General features: G+C 41.4%; 1 protein-coding gene across 1 annotated transcript; it reads right to left on the bottom strand.

Annotated features, from left to right (window-relative positions):
• Positions 1–14,497: 14,497 nt before the first annotated feature.
• LOC123169531 (LEAF RUST 10 DISEASE-RESISTANCE LOCUS RECEPTOR-LIKE PROTEIN KINASE-like 2.5) lies at positions 14,498–16,040 on the bottom strand. The gene is made up of 2 exons (XM_044587402.1): positions 14,855–16,040; positions 14,498–14,765 (listed from the first exon to the last, which is right to left on the bottom strand). The coding sequence occupies exons 1-2, from the start codon at positions 15,787–15,789 to the stop codon at positions 14,690–14,692; spliced, it is 1,011 nt and encodes a 336-aa protein (XP_044443337.1). The 5' UTR covers positions 15,790–16,040; the 3' UTR covers positions 14,498–14,689.
• Positions 16,041–17,294: the final 1,254 nt, after the last annotated feature.

Below are 17,294 nucleotides of genomic sequence, written 5' to 3'. Positions count from 1 at the left end.
ATGCCGAAGACAATATGCGTGTCGGACATATCGTCATTGAAGCCTTGTTTAGGGGCTATTGAGGGAGTCCTGGATTAGGGGGTCCCCGGGCGTCCGGGCTATGTGACATGGGCCGGACTGATGGGCCGTGAAGATACAAGACGGAAGGATTTCCCCCGTGTCCGGATGGGACTTTCCTTTGCGTGGATGGCAAGCTTGGCGTTCAGATATGAAGATTCCTTTCTCTGTAAACCGACTCTGTACAACCCTAGGCCTCTCCAGTGTCTATATAAACTGGAGGGTTTAGGCCGTAGAGGCAATCATAATCATACAGGCTAGACATCTAGGGTTTAGCCATTACGATCTTGAGGTCGATCAACTCTTGTAACCCCTATACTCATCAAAGTCAATCAAGCAGGAAGTAGGGTATTACCTCCATTAAGAGGGCCCGAACCTGGGTAAACATCGCGTCCCTGTCTCCTGTTACCTTTGATCCTTAGACGCATAGTTCGGGACCCCCTACCCGAGATCTGCTGGTTTTGACACCGACAGGCACCAGGAGCCGATGTCGGCTAGCAGGCGTGTCAGTAACCGGACCCAGGCCCAACAAGACACTGACGACATCCAGATGGGGCACGCTATGAGAGCCGCAAAGCTTCGGGACGTCGAGGCTGCTACAGGTATGACAGTTAATAAGCAGTGTTATATTATGCCATTTTCTTGAGCATGAGATCATTCGTAAGGCACATGATATAGGAGTCTCACTTGGGTCTAACGGGAAAGAAATTTCTAAATCGGTTAATGATATTTTAGACTTAGAGGCTAAGAGAGATTCTGAGTTGATCCGAGAGTTAGTGGCTGTTAGACCTATGTCGGATGATATTAATAATTTGGGCATATCTACGCTAGAGAAATTTTGTGACAGATTGTTGCCTCCTTCGGATGCCGAAGGAGAGGCAGGAGAGATGAGTCTAAGGGAGTTCTTGACTCTCCGACTCTGGTGTCGGATGTACAACAGACCACAAACCGAGTTGATGAGGGGACAGTACTGGATAAACCTAAACGTTCCTGGAAGAGGAAGATTTATCCAACGTCGGTTGTCCGTAGAAGTGCGAGAGTGTAACTCAAGAAAAAAATTCATGATGAAGTATGAAAGGGATTTGGAATAGTAGAGGTCTAGCAGACTTGGCTAACAAAAGGTTCCTGGCTGAAACAACCATAGAAGATAAACTTGATTTCATTGCACTTCTTGAAACTGGTAGAGATAACTTCACCTCACAATTCCTCGGTTCTCTGACTGGTGGAATTGATTTTGATTGGCACTACTTGCCTCCTAGAGGACGATCCGGTGGGATTCTTTTCGGGGTGATGTGCGAATCACTTGAGGTGCTAAACTTAGTAAGAGGAGATTATGTTGTTAAGTTCAGGGTAAGGTCTAAATTGGATGGATTCCGATGGGCCCTAGTGGCGGTGTATGGCGCAGCCCAATCCGAATTTAAACCTGATTTCCTGGCTGATCTGGTTAGGATCTCTGGGGATGAGAGGTTACCGATCTTAGTGGGGGGCAATTTTAACATCATTAGGAGGAAAGAAGAAAAGAATAATGATCATTTTGACAGGTGGTCCTTTATGTTCAATATGATCATTGAGAGTCTTAATCTCAGGGAGATAGAACTCACGGGTAGACAATTTACTTGGGCAAACACTCTACCTACTCCTACATATGAGAAGCTAGACAGGGTGCTTGCGAGTGTGGAACAGAAATACCCACTGGTATCGGTGCACGCGATGCAGAGGGTAATCTCGGACCACACGCCCTTGTTAGTAGACTTGGGTGAAGCAACACATACAGGCAATAAAAATATTTTCTCATCCGAACTAGGTTCGAAAGAGAAGATTTTCAAGAGATGGTGGTGAGAGAATGGGCAAGGCCTATTGTGGGTAGATCCAGTATGGAGCCCTAGCAGAATAAGATTCGACATCTGTGATAATTTTTGAGGGGTTGGGCCATAAATGAGAGCGGGATTTATAAACAAGAAAAAGAACGGCGTATGCAGTTGATTCAGGCGCTAGATGTGAGAGCGGAAATGAATCTGCTAGACGAGATAGAACAATCTCTTAAGTCCGAAGCAAAGTTAAAACTGCGTGCTCTTCTTAGAGAAGAGGAAATGAAATGGGCCTTACGCGCTAAGGTTCTTAAGGTTGTCCAAAGGGATGACAATACTCAATTTTTTCATATGATTGCAAAATGGCAAACATAGGAAAAAGAAAATCATCCAGCTTGAGCAAGATGAGGGAACAGTTGTGGGTCACGAGAATCTCAAGTTATATATATCCAACTATTACAAGCAACTTTTTGGGCCTCCGGTAGACAACGCGGTGTCCCTCGATGAGCTTGTAGTTGGGGATATACCTCAGTTGCGATCAGATGAGAATGAGATTTTATATGCACCTTTTACTGAGAAGGAGGTTTTCGAGGCGATCTCTCAAATGAAGCCGAATAAAGCTCCAGGACCAGATGGGTTTCCGGCAGAATCCTATAGAAATGTTGGCATATTGTGAAAGCTGACCTTATGCCTATGTTTCATGACTTCTTTACTGGGCATCTACAACTCTTCCATCTCAATTTTGCTACGATAACGCTGTTGCCAAAGAAAGAGGAAGCAATTCGCATTGAGCAATTCAGGGCCATTTGTCCTTTGAATGTGAGCTTCAAGATCTTTACGAAAGTGGCCACCACGAAACTGTACATGAAATCCATTCGAAGAAACTAGATGGGGTGATCTACAAAGTGGATTTTGAGAAGTCACATGACACGGTCAAATGGCCATATTTACAGCAAGCCATGCGCGCGAAGGGTTCTAATGGGGCATGGAGGAATCAGGTGGATTCTTTTGTCCAGAAAGGTAGTGTCAGGATTAAGGTGAATGATGAGATCGGTCATTATTTTCAAACGCATAAAGGCGTAAGACAAGGAGACCCGATGTCTCCTATTCTGTTCAACATTTTGGTAGACATGTTGAACGTTCTCATAGGTCGGGCCAAGGAGAAAGGCCTGGTAGGTGGTCTTGTTCCCTATTTGGTGGATGGGAGCGTTTATATTCTACAATATGCGGACAACACTATTATATTCATGGAGCATGACCTTGCAAAGGCGAGAAATATGAAACTAGTGTTGTGCCTCTTTGAACAATTGTCTGGTCTAAAGATCAACTTCCACAAGAGTGAATTGTTCTGCTTTGGTAGGGCCAAAGAAGGCCAAGACAGCTATAGACAATTGTTTGGTTGTGAATTGGGATCATTACCATTCAACTATCTAGGCATTCCAATCCATCATAGGAAATTAACTAATAAAGAGTGGAAATGTATCGAAGATCGATTTGAGAAGAAAATAAGCTGCTGGAAGGGTAAGCTTATGTCATATGGAGGACGGCTAGTATTGATAAATTCAGTACTCACGAGTATGTCGATGTTCCATCTATCTTTCTTTGAGGTGCTGATACGTCTCCATCGTATCTACTTCTCCAAACACTTTTGCCCTTGTTTTGGACTCTAACTTGCATGATTTGAATGGAACTAACCTGGACTGACGCAGTTTTCAGCAGAATTGCCATGGTGTTATTTTTGTGCAGAAACAAAAGTTCTCGGAATGACCTGAAACTTCACGGAGATTATTTTTGGAAATAATAAAAAATACCGGCGAAAGAATCAAGGCCAGGGGGCCCACACCCTGTCCATGAGGGTGGAGGGTGCGCCTGTCCCCTGGGCGCGCCCCCTGCCTCGTGGGCCCCCTGGAGCTCCACCGACCTCAACTCCAACTCTATATATTCACGTCCGGGGAGAAAAAAATCAGAGAGAAAGATTCATCGCGTTTTACGATACGGAGCCACCGCCAAGCCCTAATCTCTCTCGGGAGGGCTGATCTGGAGTCCGTCCGGAGAGGGGAATCTATCGCCATCGCCATCATCAACCATCCTCCATCACCAATTTCATGATGCTCACCGCCGTGCGTGAGTAATTCCATCGTAGGCTTGCTAGACGGTGATGGGTTGGATGAGATTTATCATGTAATCGAGTTAGTTTTGTTAGGGTTTGAACCCTAGTATCCATTATGTTCTGAGATTGATGTTGCTATGACTTTGCTATGCTTAATGCTTGTCACTGGGGCCCGAGTGCCATGATTTCAGATCTGAACCTATTATGTTTTCATGAATATATATGTGAGTTCTTGATCCTATCTTGCAAGTCTATAGTCACCTACTATGTGTTATGATCCGGCAACCCCGCAGTGACAATAATCGGGACCACTCCCGATGATGACCATAGTTTGAGGAGTTCATGTATTCACTCTGTGTTAATGCTTTGGTCTGGTACTCTATTAAAAGGAGGCCTTAATATCCCTTAGTTTCCACTAGGACCCTGCTGCCATGGGAGGGTAGGACAAAAGATGTCATGCAAGTTCTTTTCCATAAGCACGTATGACTATATTCGGAATGCATGCCTACATTACATTGATGAATTGGAGCTAGTTCTGTGTCACCCTATGTTATAACTGTTGCGTGAATAATAGCATCCGACATAATTCTCCATCACCGATCCAATGCCTACGAGCTTTTCACATATTGTTCTTCGCTTATTTACTTTTCCGTTGCTACTGTTACAATCACTACAAAACTATCACTATTACTTTTGCCACGGTTACCGTTACTTCCATACTACTTTGCTAATAAATACTTTGCTGCAGATATTAAGTTATCCAGGTGTGGTTGAATTGACAACTCAACTGCTAATACTTGAGAATATTCTTTGGCTCCCCTTTTGAAGAATCAATAAATTTGGGTTGAATACTCTACCCTCGAAAACTGTTGCGATCCCCTATACTTGTGGGTTATCAAGACTATTTTCTGGCGCCATTGCCGGGGAGCATAGCTCTATTCTTTGAGTCACTTGGGATTTATATCTGCTGGTCACTATGAGAAACTTGAAAGACAAGAAAACCAAAATTTATCCCTCAACTACGAGGGGAGGTAAGGAACTGCCATCTAGCTCTGCACTTGATTCACCTTCTGTTTTGAGTAAGCTTGCGACACCTAAACCTTCTTCTGCTATTAATTCTGATATGTCGCATGTTTTGATGATGCCACTTCTGCTATGCATGATACTTATGATGAAACTACTTCTATGCTTGATACTACTGTGCCACTAGGTGAATTTCTGGATGAACAACTTGCTAGGGCTAGAGAGAATGAAATTATTGAAACTGATAATATTGATGAAAGTGATGATGAAGATTCTCCCCCTAGATATGAATTGCCTGTTGTGCCTGAGGGTCATGTTATAGATGAAGAAACTGCTATAGACTTTCTTGCTTGCAATGATAGAAGTGATCTTAAGAAATTATTAGTTAAGCTGAAAGAAAAATCTTTGAATGCTAGAATGAAATATGATCCTGCTTATGCTACTTCACCTATCTTTGTTACTGATAAGGATTATGATTTCTCTGTCGATCCTGAGATAATTACTTTGGTTGAATCTGATCCTTTTTATGGCTATGAATCTGAAACTGTTGTGGCACATCTTACTAAATTAAATGATATAGTCACCCTATTCACTAATGATGAGAAAACTCGTTATTACTATATCCTTAAGTTATTTCCGTTCTCATTAAAGGGTGATGCTAAGACATGGTTTAATTCTCTTGATCCGGGTTGTGTGCGTAGTCCCCAGGACATGATTTATTACTTCTCTGCTAAATATTTCCCCGCTCATAAGAAACAAGCTGCTTTAAGGGAAATATATAATTTTGTGCAAATTGAAGAAGAGAGTCTCCCACAAGCTTGGGGACGCTTCTCCAATTACTTAATGCTTTGCCTGATCATCCTCTCAAGAAAAATGAAATACTTGATATCTTTTATAATGGACTAACCAATGCTTCCAGAGACCACCTGGATAGTTGTGCTGGTTGTGTTTTCAGGGAAAGAACTGTTGATGAAGCTGAAATTCTATTGAATAATATGTTGACCAATGAAAATAATTGGACACTTTCTGAACCAACTCCTGAGCCAACTCCGAAGAAAAGGGGTATTCTATTTCTCAGTCCTGAAGATATGCAAGAGGCAAAGAAATCTATGAAAGAAAAAGGTATAAAAGCTGAAGATGTTAAGAATTTACCTCCTGTTGAAGAAATACATGGTCTTAATTTACCGCCTGTTGAAGAAGCACATGGTCTTGATAACCCGACACAAGTAGTAAAGGTAAATTCTCTCTATAGATATGATAAAGCTGAAATCCCGCCTACTAAATTTGCTAGCCAATGCTTAGATGAGTTTGATAACTTTATGGTTAAGCAAGAAAAATTCAATGCTTATTTTGGTAGAGAATTAAAACGCAATGCTTATATGATTGAACACTTAAGTGATGATATGTCTAGAGTTAAAGGTGAACTTAAACTCATTAGTAAACATGCTTCTATGGTTACCACTCAAGTAGAACAAGTACTTAAAGCTCAGAATGATTTGCTCAATGAATTGAATAGTAAGAATAATGACAATGCTGTTAGAGTTGTGACTAGAGGGGGTAGAATGACTCAGGAACCTTTGTATCCTGAGGGCCACCCTCAGAGAATTGAGCAAGATTCTTAGAGAACTAATGTAGATGCACCTAGTCCTGCTAAAAGGAAGAAAAAGAAAAATGATAGGACTTTGCATGCTTCTAGTGAACCTGTTGTTGACACACGTGAGAATCCCAATGATACTTCTATTTCTGATGCTGAAACACAATCTGGTAATGAACATGAACCTAGTGATAATGTTAATGAGGATGTTCATGTTGATGCTCAACCTAGCAATGATAATGATGTAGAGATTGAACCAGCTGTTGATCTTGATAACCGACAATCAAAGAATCAACGTTATTATAAGAGAGACTTTGTTGCTAGGAAGCACGGTAAAGAAAGAGAGCCATGGGTTCAGAAACCCATGCCTTTTCCTCCTAAACCATCCAAGAAAAAGGAGGATGAGGATTTTGAGCGCTTTGCTGAAATGATTAGACCTATCTTCTTGTGTATGCGTTTGACTGATATGCTCAAAATGAATCCTTATGCTAAGTATATGAAAGAAATTTTTACGAATAAAAGAAAGATACCGGAAGCTGAAATTTCCACCATGCTTGCTAATTATACTTTTAAGAGTGGAATACCTAAGAAACTTGGAGATCCAGGGGTACCAACTATACCATGCTCCATTAAAAGAAACTATGTTAAAACTGCTTTATGTGATCTTGGAGCCGGTGTTAGTGTTATGCCTCTCTCTTTATATCGTAGACTTGATTTGAATAAGTTGACACCTACTGAAATATCTTTGCAAATGGCCGATAAATCAACTGCTATACCTGTCGGTATTTGTGAGGATGTGCCTGTTGTGGTTGCAAACGTTACTATTTTAATGGACTTTGTTATTCTTGATATTCCCGAGGACGATGGTATGTCTATTATTCTTGGAAGACCCTTTCTGCAGGGGCTGTTATTGATTGCAACAAAGGCAATGTCACTTTTCACGTTAATGGTAATGAGCATACGGTACACTTTCCGAGGAAACAACCTCAAGTCCACTTATCAATTCTATTGGAAAAATTTCATCGATTACCATTGGAGGTTTTGAATTTCCTCTTCCTATTGTCAAAAAGAAATATGATATTCGTATTATTGGGGACATGCATATCCCCGTTGAGGTAACCTAGTGCTATTCGAAAATTCTCCGGTTTCATGTGATTCGGAATGAGTTTGTTAACAAGACTTGATCAACCTTGTTAGTGGATTCCTTTTGATGAGCATGAGATGGATGTAGTTAGAAAGCACAACCTTCTGTACCCTCCTTTTACTTTCTGTTATTTAGATTAAATAAAGAAAAAAAGTATTTTTTGTCAGTTTTTTGAATTATCCGTGCAATAAAAAATACCCCGAAAATAAAAGTTCTCCAAATACCCCGAAATTGAAATATGATTTTTTCTGGAATATTTGAGAATATCTGGCACTAAGAACACAGCATGGGGAGCAAGCACCTGGCCACGAGGGTCCAGGGCGCGCCTGCCCCCCTGGGCGCGCCCCCCGCCTCGTGGGCCCATGGTGGCTCCCTCCACTTATTCCAGCCACCACACACTCCTTCTTCCTCCCAAAAAATCACCAACCAGCTCAAGCACGAGTTCTTGCTCATCTTGCTCCCATTTTTGATCTCCTTGCTCAAAGCACCTCTCACAAAACTGCTTCGGGGGATTGTTCTGTCGTATGTGACTCCTCCAATGGTCCAATTAGTTTTTGTTCTAGTGCTTTATTCATTGCAAATTGTTGCTGCCTAGGTGACCCTGTTCTTGAGCTTGCATGTCAAATTTATTTGGTCCCAAGTAGTTCTAATGCATGATATAGTCTCTAGGCACTTGTGGGAGTAGTTGCTACTAATTTTGTTGAGCTTGGTTCACTTTTATTTGAAGTTACTAAAAATTTCAGAAATTTTCAGAAAACGATGAAGAGATTTTTGAGGGGCTCTTCGAGCCGAAGCTCGAAGGATAAGCAAAGTGAAGAAGACAAGAGGCCCAAATATAATCTCCCTCGCACCACAGAGGTTCGGCCGTGTGAATGGCCTTGTGATGATTTCTTGAGAGCGGCCGGGATTTATGATGATTTTTATGAGTTGGCTGAGAATGCAGGCCTCACCGACTTCCTCCGCGACCAGCGCGAACAGTATCTCCTACTCACTAATATTTTTGTGCAAAATTTTCATTTCCATGCTAGGAGGTCACCACCTTCGGTGGATTTCTATTTATACGATGAGTATAAGGAGATGCCCCTCTCTGAATTTTGTGAGGTTTGCAAGTTGCCTTTTTCGGGCAGCGTAGAGGAACCACATCGTAACGATGTGGAGGGATTTATTGATACAATTGCTGTAGGGGAAACTAGGAAGGTTTCCGATGCAAGAATTACTAGCATACATTTTCCTGTCCTACGTTACTTTGCAATATTTGCTAGTAGATGCTTGATTGGTCGCAAAAACTATGGCAACCTAATTGCCCCTGATATTGTTCTTTTGTGCCATGCTCTGTTTCGTGATGACACATTTAGTATGGGCGCTATTGTTGCAAAGCGGTTAATCTTAACCGTACTAAGGGCCCCATCTTGGGAGGTATCTTCGCAACGCGCCTCGCTGCACATTTTAACATACCTATTAGGCATTATGAGAAAGAAGAAAATTGTCGCCTCCTGTTTTTCTAGACTACAAGAGTATGGTTGCACATGATTTCATTGTTAAGAACAGGAAAAAGGAGCTTAACTATAGAATGATATTTGATAAAAATCACCCTGAGACTATTACCTTGCCTGCTCCTTCCTTGTTTGACTTATCTGCAGGCAAGTACCTTGTTTCGCTGGAGGCCATTCACGCCTACCGGAACCCCACATCAGCTACAGAGCCATATCCGGAACCACAATTTGTTCCTTCACGCCACTCTGTTTACCATCGGGATCCGGAGGAGATGGCCAACCAGTGGCAAACCGAGGCTTCATCTTAGTACGACTCCAATTACAACTTTGGATATCCGCCAGGCCAGCCGTGGCAATAGACCAACTTAGGCCAAAAGCCTAAGCTTGGGGGAGTACGTATTTCTCACCGACATTACATTCATATTCACACACTCATGCTAGTTGTCGGTGCTCATACTTTTTCATTGTAATATCCATGCTAGTTCATTTTCCTTTTTATGCTTTCTTCTTGTGTGTTTGAAAAACTTTAAGAAAAACCAAAAAAATTAGTAGTAGCTTTTAGCTAGTTTACTTTCTTGCTGTACTAGTAATAATTAAAAGAAAACCCAAAACGATTTCCCGTTCTTCTTTTGCTTGTTGGGAGCTTTCCCGTGTAAATTGTTTTATTTATTTTCTTCTCCTTGGGGGTCGTGGGGAGAAGACCATAATGAAAATGTTGAAGTGGCTCTTATATGCATTATTGTTGATTTAACCAAGAGCCCATATTGCCTCGTCTTCTCCTATTTATTGAATGCTCGCAGATTCCAGCTTAGTCCAATGCACGTGCACTACTATTATTATTATCCACGTCGTTCGGTCGTGCAAGTGAAAGGCAATAATGACGATTTATGATGGACTGATTGAAGATGAGGGAAGGTGGTATGAACTCGACCTCTCTTGTTTTTGTAAATATGATTAGTTCATCATTCCTGATTCAGCCTATTATGAATAAACATGTTTGCAATGACAATTAGACATTATAGTTACTTATGCCATGCTTAATTAACTAGGAGTTTATAATGGTTTACCTTGCGTGCCAACATGCTATTAAAATGGTTGTGATGTGGTATGATAGGGTGGTATCCTCCTTTGAATGATTCAAGTGACTTGACTTGGCACATGTTCACACATGTAGTTGAAACAAATCAACATAGCCTTCATGATATTTATGTTCATGGTGGATTATATACTACTCATGCTTGCACTCAATGTTTATTAATTTTAATGCATGTTCATGACTGTTGTCGCTCTCTAGTTGGCCGCTTCCCAGTCTTTTTCTAGCCTTCACTTGTACTAAGCGGGAATAATGCTTGTGCATCCTATTCCTTAAACCCCAAAGTTATTCCATATGAGTCCACCATACCTTCCTATATGTGGTATCTACCTGCCGTTCCAAGTAAATTTGTATGTGCCAAACTCTAAACCTTCAAATGAAATTCTATTTTGTATGCTCGAATAGCTCATTTATCAACTAGGGATGTCTATATCTTCCATGCTAGGTGGGTTATTCTCAAGAGGAGTGGACTCTGCTCCTCACTCATGAGAAAATGGCTGGTCACCGGGAAGCCCAGTCCCATGCTTTATGCAAACCAAATCGAAATAATTGCAAACAAAACTCCCCCATGGCTGTTGTTAGTTGGAGGCACTCGTTGTTTCGAGCAAGCCATGGATTGATGCTTGTTGGTGGTGGGGGAGTATAACTTTTACCATTCTGCTTGGGAACCGCCTATAATGTGTGTAGCACGGAAGATATCGCCATCTCTCGGTTGTTATGTTGACAATGAAAGTATGCCGCTCAAAATATTATTTATCTCTATTTCAAAAATCGAGCTCTGGCACCTCTACAAATCACTGCTTCCCTCTGCGAAGGGCCTATCTATTTACTTTTATGTTGAGTCATCACCCTCTTATTAAAAAGCACCAGTTGGAGAGCACCACTGTCATTTGCATCCATTACTGTTAATTTATATTGGGTATGACTATGACTGGATCTCTTTTACCATGAATTACAATGTTTAGTCAGTCCTTGATCTTTAAAGGTGCTCTGCATTTTTGTTTTGCGGTCTCAGAAAGGGCTAGCGAGATACCATCTTGTTATATCATATTATGATTGTTTTGAGAAAGTATTGTCATCCGAGATTTATTATTATTGCTCGCTTGTTGATTATGCCATTGACATGAGTAAACATGAGACCTAAGTGTTATTGTGAATATGGTTAGTTCATAATCTTTGCTGAAAACTTGAATGTTGGCTTTACATATTTACAACAACAAGAGCAAACAGAGTTGTAAAAGTTTTTCTTTACCACTTTCAGTTTATCAACTGAATTGCTTGAGGACAAGCAAAGGTTTAAGCTTGGGGGACTTGATACGTCTCTGTCGTATCTACTTTTCCAAACACTTTTGCCCTTGTTTTGGACTCCAACTTGCATGATTTGAATGGAACTAACCCGGATTGACGCTGTTTTCAGTAGAATTGCCTTGGTGTTATTTTTGTGCAGAAACAAAAGTTCTCGGAATGGCCTGAAACTTCACGGATATTATTTTTGGAAATAATAAAAAATACCGGCGAAAGAATCAAGGCTAGGGGGCCCACACCCTATCCACGAGGGTGGGGGGCGCGCCCCTGCCTCGTGGGCCCCCTGGAGCTCCACCGACCTTAACTCCAACTCTATATTTTCACGTTCGGGGAGAAAAAAATCAGAGAGAAGGATTCATCGCGTTTTACGATACGGAGCCGCCGCCAAGCCCTAATCTCTCTCGGGAGGGCTGATCTGGAGTCCGTTCGGGGCTCCGGAGAGGGGAATCCGTCGCCATCGTCATCATCAACCATCCTCCATCACCAATTTCATGATACTCACCGCCCTGCGTGAGTAATTCCATTGTAGGCTTGCTGGACGGTGATGGGTTGGATGAGATTTATCATGCAATCCAGTTAGTTTTGTTAGGGTTTGATCCCTAGTATCCATTATGTTCTGAGATTGATGTTGCTATGACTTTGCTATGCTTAATGCTTGTCACTAGGGCCCAAGTGCCATGATTTCAGATCTGAACCTATTACGTTTTCATGAATATATGTGAGTTCTTGATCCTGTCTTGCAAGTCTATAGTCACCTACTATGTGTTATGATCCGGCAACCCCGAAGTGACAATAATCGGGACCACTCCCGGTGATGACCATAGTTTGAGGAGTTCATGTATTCACTATGTGTTAATGCTTTGGTCTGGTACTCTATTAAAAGGAGGCCTTAATATCCCTTAGTTTCCACTAGGACCCCGCTGCCACGGGAGGGTAGGACAAAAGATGTCATGCAAGTTCTTTTCCATAAGCACGTATGACTACATTACATTGATGAATTGGGGCTAGTTCTGTGTCACCCTATGTTATAACTGTTGCATGAATAATCGCATGCGACATAATTCTCCATCACCGGTCTAATGCCTACGAGCTTTTCACATATTGTTCTTCGCTTATTTACTTTTCCGTTGCTACAGTTACAGTCACTACAAAACTATCACTGTTACTTTTGCCACTGTTACCGTTACTTCCATACTACTTTGCTACTAAATACTTTCCTGCAGATATTAAGTTATCCAGGTGTGGTTGAATTGACAACTCAACTGCTAATACTTGAGAATATTCTTTGGCTTCCCTTGTGTCGAATCAATAAATTTGGGTTGAATACTCTACCCTCGAAAACTGTTGCGATCCCCTATACTTGTGGGTTATCAGGTGCCTAAAGGGGTACGAAAGAGACTTGACTCTATCAATCTCATTTTTTCTGGCAGACAGATGAGGTTAAGACAAAATATCGCTTGGCAAGATGGGATATTATTTGTCGACCAAAATACCAGGGGGGTCTTGGGATCGAGAACCTCGAGATTAAAAATAAATGCCTCTTGAGCAAGTGGCTATATAGGTTATCGCAGGAATCGAAGGGCATGTGGGCACACATCCTGAGAAATAAATACTTGCACTTTAAAACTCTCGCTCAGGTACCGTAAGACCTAATGATTCGCCATTTTAGAAGGGAATCATGAGAACAAAAGAGACCTTCTTCCATAGGGTGAAATTCTTTGTTGGGGACGGAACGACAACAAGGTTTTGGGAGGATACATGGCTAGGCGACACGCTGCTAGCTCTTCAGTATCCTTCCCTGTATCATATTCCTCAACGTAAGGAGCATTCATAGGAACAGTATTGCAGATGGTACCTTTGAATATCCAGTTCATGAGATCTCTAGTAGGGGAACAATGGAACTCCTGGCTACACTTGGTGCGGAGGTTGATGGACGTTCAACTCTCGGATCAGGGAGACACCTTGAACTGGAAGCTAACGGGCAATTTTTTTTTTCAAATCGATGTACTTAGACCTTATTGATTCTGGCCCAATCCCAAGATCGATACACATTTGGAAAGTTAAGGTTCCCTTGCGAATCAAAATTTTTATGTGGTTTGTACACAAGCAAGTGATCCTTACCAAATATAACTTACTAAAGCGACGATGGGTAGATAGTTCATGATGTTGCTTTTGTGTTCACGACGAAACAATTCAACACTTATTTATCGATTGCCCTCTCGCAAAATTACTTGGCCTTCCATACATATAGCTTTTAATGTTATTCCTCCAGTTAGCATAGATGCGTTGTTTGGGACGTGGCTAAATGGAGTGAATCCTGATATTGCGTCAAGCATTCGGATTGGAATATGCGCACTTCTTTGGGCTATATGGAACTGCAGGAATGATATGATTTTTAACAGACTTTATGTGATTAACTTCTTGCAGGTTATCTTCAGAGTTACGGCATGAAACCGTACGTGGTTGCTACTCACTCCTACGGGCTCCAGGGAGCATTTGGCTACTGGGTGCAACCGATGGGAGACGGCAGCACGGGCTATCTTTAACCGGTTTGCATGGCGGTCGCATAATAGGATAGGTCCTTCATGTCCTTTCGTCCAGCCGGTTATGGCTTTGAGTTGCTTTATTTTTATTTCCTCCTTTTGTGAGTTGTAATTTGCATGCCAGACTATTTTTTTTGTTGAACTTGCTTCAATAAAGTGGCCACATGCATCTTTCCGATGAAGAGACCGGGGGAAGTCCTCCTTATCAAAAAGAAGGCAAGAGGGCCTTGGTGGTTGTCCTTCTCCAATGCCTTTTAGCAGTTTGAACACAACACTCATCAAAATTAATTTTATTCCTTCTGTTGTATATAAATTAGGATGCTGGCATGTGGATGCTCTTGACTCTAGGTCATGGATACATGGAATATGTTCTACTACAATGCCGAATTTAGCTGCGCTTGTTCAATTTCAGAATGTACTCTAGTACAGGCCACCTTCTCACTGTGGTGGAAATGAATGTAGGCTCTTTGATTCACAAGGCCTATCTGCTCAAAGAGTTGGCGATTGTTGTACGATTTTTTAATTCACAAGGCTGATCTCCTCAGATCTGGTAGAACTTGAACTTTGTACATCCATATTGTGAGCTGAACTTTCACTGGAATGAGAGACATGTAGGTTAAGTTACTGCATAATCATAATTGCACAGAAAAACAAAGGGACAAAAATATGGGACAAATATCTTACGGCAATCCAGAAAAGTTTTGCTTCGGTGGCATATCCATGTCATCTGAGCTTCTCTCGAACATTTCTAGAACTTTGGTTATGGTAGGGCGATATGCAGGCAGTATTTGTACGCACCACAAGCCAATTAAGGTCATCTTTTTTGCGATTTCCTCTATTTCCCCTATGACTTCACATGCTTGTAATCCATCATCTTGCGCAAAGTGGTCGTAAATCCAGTCTGGAAAATACTCTTCGCTGGATTTTGCAACAATTGATTTTACATTTCTCCTGCCTCCAACCATTTCCAAAAGCATCATTCCATAACTATAAACATCTGACTTTGTTGAAACCACTCCGAATGTTCGAGAGTGAACTTCTGGAGCGATGAACCCAATTGTTCCTCTAGCACCAGTCATTGAAAGCTTGCTCTCCATTGTATGACACAATTTAGCTAGACCAAAATCGGCAATCTTTGGGCTAAAATCTTTATCTAGAAGGATATTTTGGGGCTTGATATCAAAGTGGATGATGCGTGTATTACAACTATGGTGCAAGTATTCGAGGCCACGAGCAATCCCGATTGCTATAGTATAGAGCCTCTCCCATCCTAAAATTTCTTTGGGGTTCTCTGAATAAATGTACCTGTCCAACGAGCCATTGGGCATGTATTCATATATAAGAGCTCGTTTTGATCCCTCCAAACAGAACCCAAATAAGCTAACAACATTAACATGAGAGGTCCTGCCAATGCTCATAACCTCATTAACAAACTCGTCCCCATTTCCTTTGCAGTCATGCAAACATTTCACAGCTACTAGACGATCATCGTGTAGTCTTCCTTTGAAAACCACACCATAACCACCTTTACCAAGCTGATCGTTATGATAAGAAGTTATCTTCATTACCTCTGAGTACATGTATCTTTTTGGCGCTAGGGATCCATATGATACTATCATGGCCTCGTAATTCTTCTCAGTGTTGCTGCTAGCCTTCTTGCAAAGGAGAAACCATAGTCTTTTCCCTTTTCTATGCCATATCAGCACATAAAGACATGCACAGAGAAAGGATGCAGCAGCTGATGTAGTACCTGAGATGGAAGCAGATGTTATTTTCTTTTGTAAACCAGAAGTTATACTCCCTCCATTTACTTATACAAGGCCACTGTGGAAAATACACTTTGCATCTATACAAGGCCACCAACAGAAATCGAGACAAAAGTTAATGATGTTTTCTCGTATTAGTAACATGTTTAATACTTGCATGCATGCAATCATAATGACAATCCACTCAGCTTTCTATCCCTTCCTAGCATGCATGCGGCATATTAATGATCCCAGTAAACAAAAAGACAAGTTGATTTACAAAACAAGGCATTATATTTTATCTTGGTACCTGTAATATGAGTTTGCGGCCTTGTATATAAAAATGGAGGGAGTACTACATTCATAATGATTTTCAGACCATCAGTAGTTTAAATTTCTCTTTCTGCAAGAGTACATGGTTGCAAAACTAGTACTACATATGAAAAGATCGCAAAAAAATTAGCGTACCTATTAGCATAATCTTCTTCCCTCTCCTCTCACTACCTGGAATGTAACACAACATTTATGAGTAAAAACATTGTCACCCAATATAAGTATGTTTAAATGGCATTGCATTGGATGGTGCATTTCAATCTACATGCAGGAAAATGCATGCTCTGTTATTTTTTCCTGCAAATATCCTATTTACAAGCACCATGAACCAGTGTGGCTAAACCAAAGATTGTTTGCTTATGCTACAGAACTAGACCAGCGGGGTGCGTTCTGTTGGGTTTACACTAGTCAGGCATTTTAGTATCCGTTGTGTAGTAATTAACAGGTATGGGCATGCTTTTCTTAGAATTAAGGAGGTCCCACTCCCAATTTCATTTATTCAATGAAACTGATAAGACATAGTTTTCTGATCGACTCAAAAGTTAAAATTAGGTATTACAATCTCAACCCAACTCTTTTCCAGACCCCATAATCAATGCTGCAACTTCACATATGAGCTTAAAATGGTCATACAAAAGACCTCGCAAAAACGACCAAAACCTCCTGACTAAGAAAGAGAGTAAACCAGCCATACTAGTAGGAGATAAATGTAAACCATTTACATCTAGTAGGTACGCGCATGTTGTGTTCATGTTTCTTGTAAATCCCCTTAACATAGTGCGCCAAAATCGAAGACTACTTAATCTACAGAAGCGGTGTGTCTTATTTTACGATCAAACTCACTGTCACTACTATATATGTGAACTCCGCCCGCAGATGATGGACAAAGAGACGCTGCTGGAGCAGTGGCACTTGAAGATATCATAGGCGATATTGATCTTCCAAATCTCCATGTCCGCTTTGCAGCGGCCGGCCATGCACTCAAGAAGAAACCTAACTTCATCAGGCACCGCCCGTACCCCAACACTGGCATCATCAACAACGCT

This window comes from Triticum aestivum, chromosome 7D (assembly GCF_018294505.1).
Source record: "Triticum aestivum cultivar Chinese Spring chromosome 7D, IWGSC CS RefSeq v2.1, whole genome shotgun sequence".
Taxonomy (NCBI): Eukaryota; Viridiplantae; Streptophyta; class Magnoliopsida; order Poales; family Poaceae; genus Triticum; species Triticum aestivum.
The sequence above is the reverse complement of the archived record's forward strand: the minus strand, read 5'-3'. Positions and strand labels throughout refer to the sequence as shown.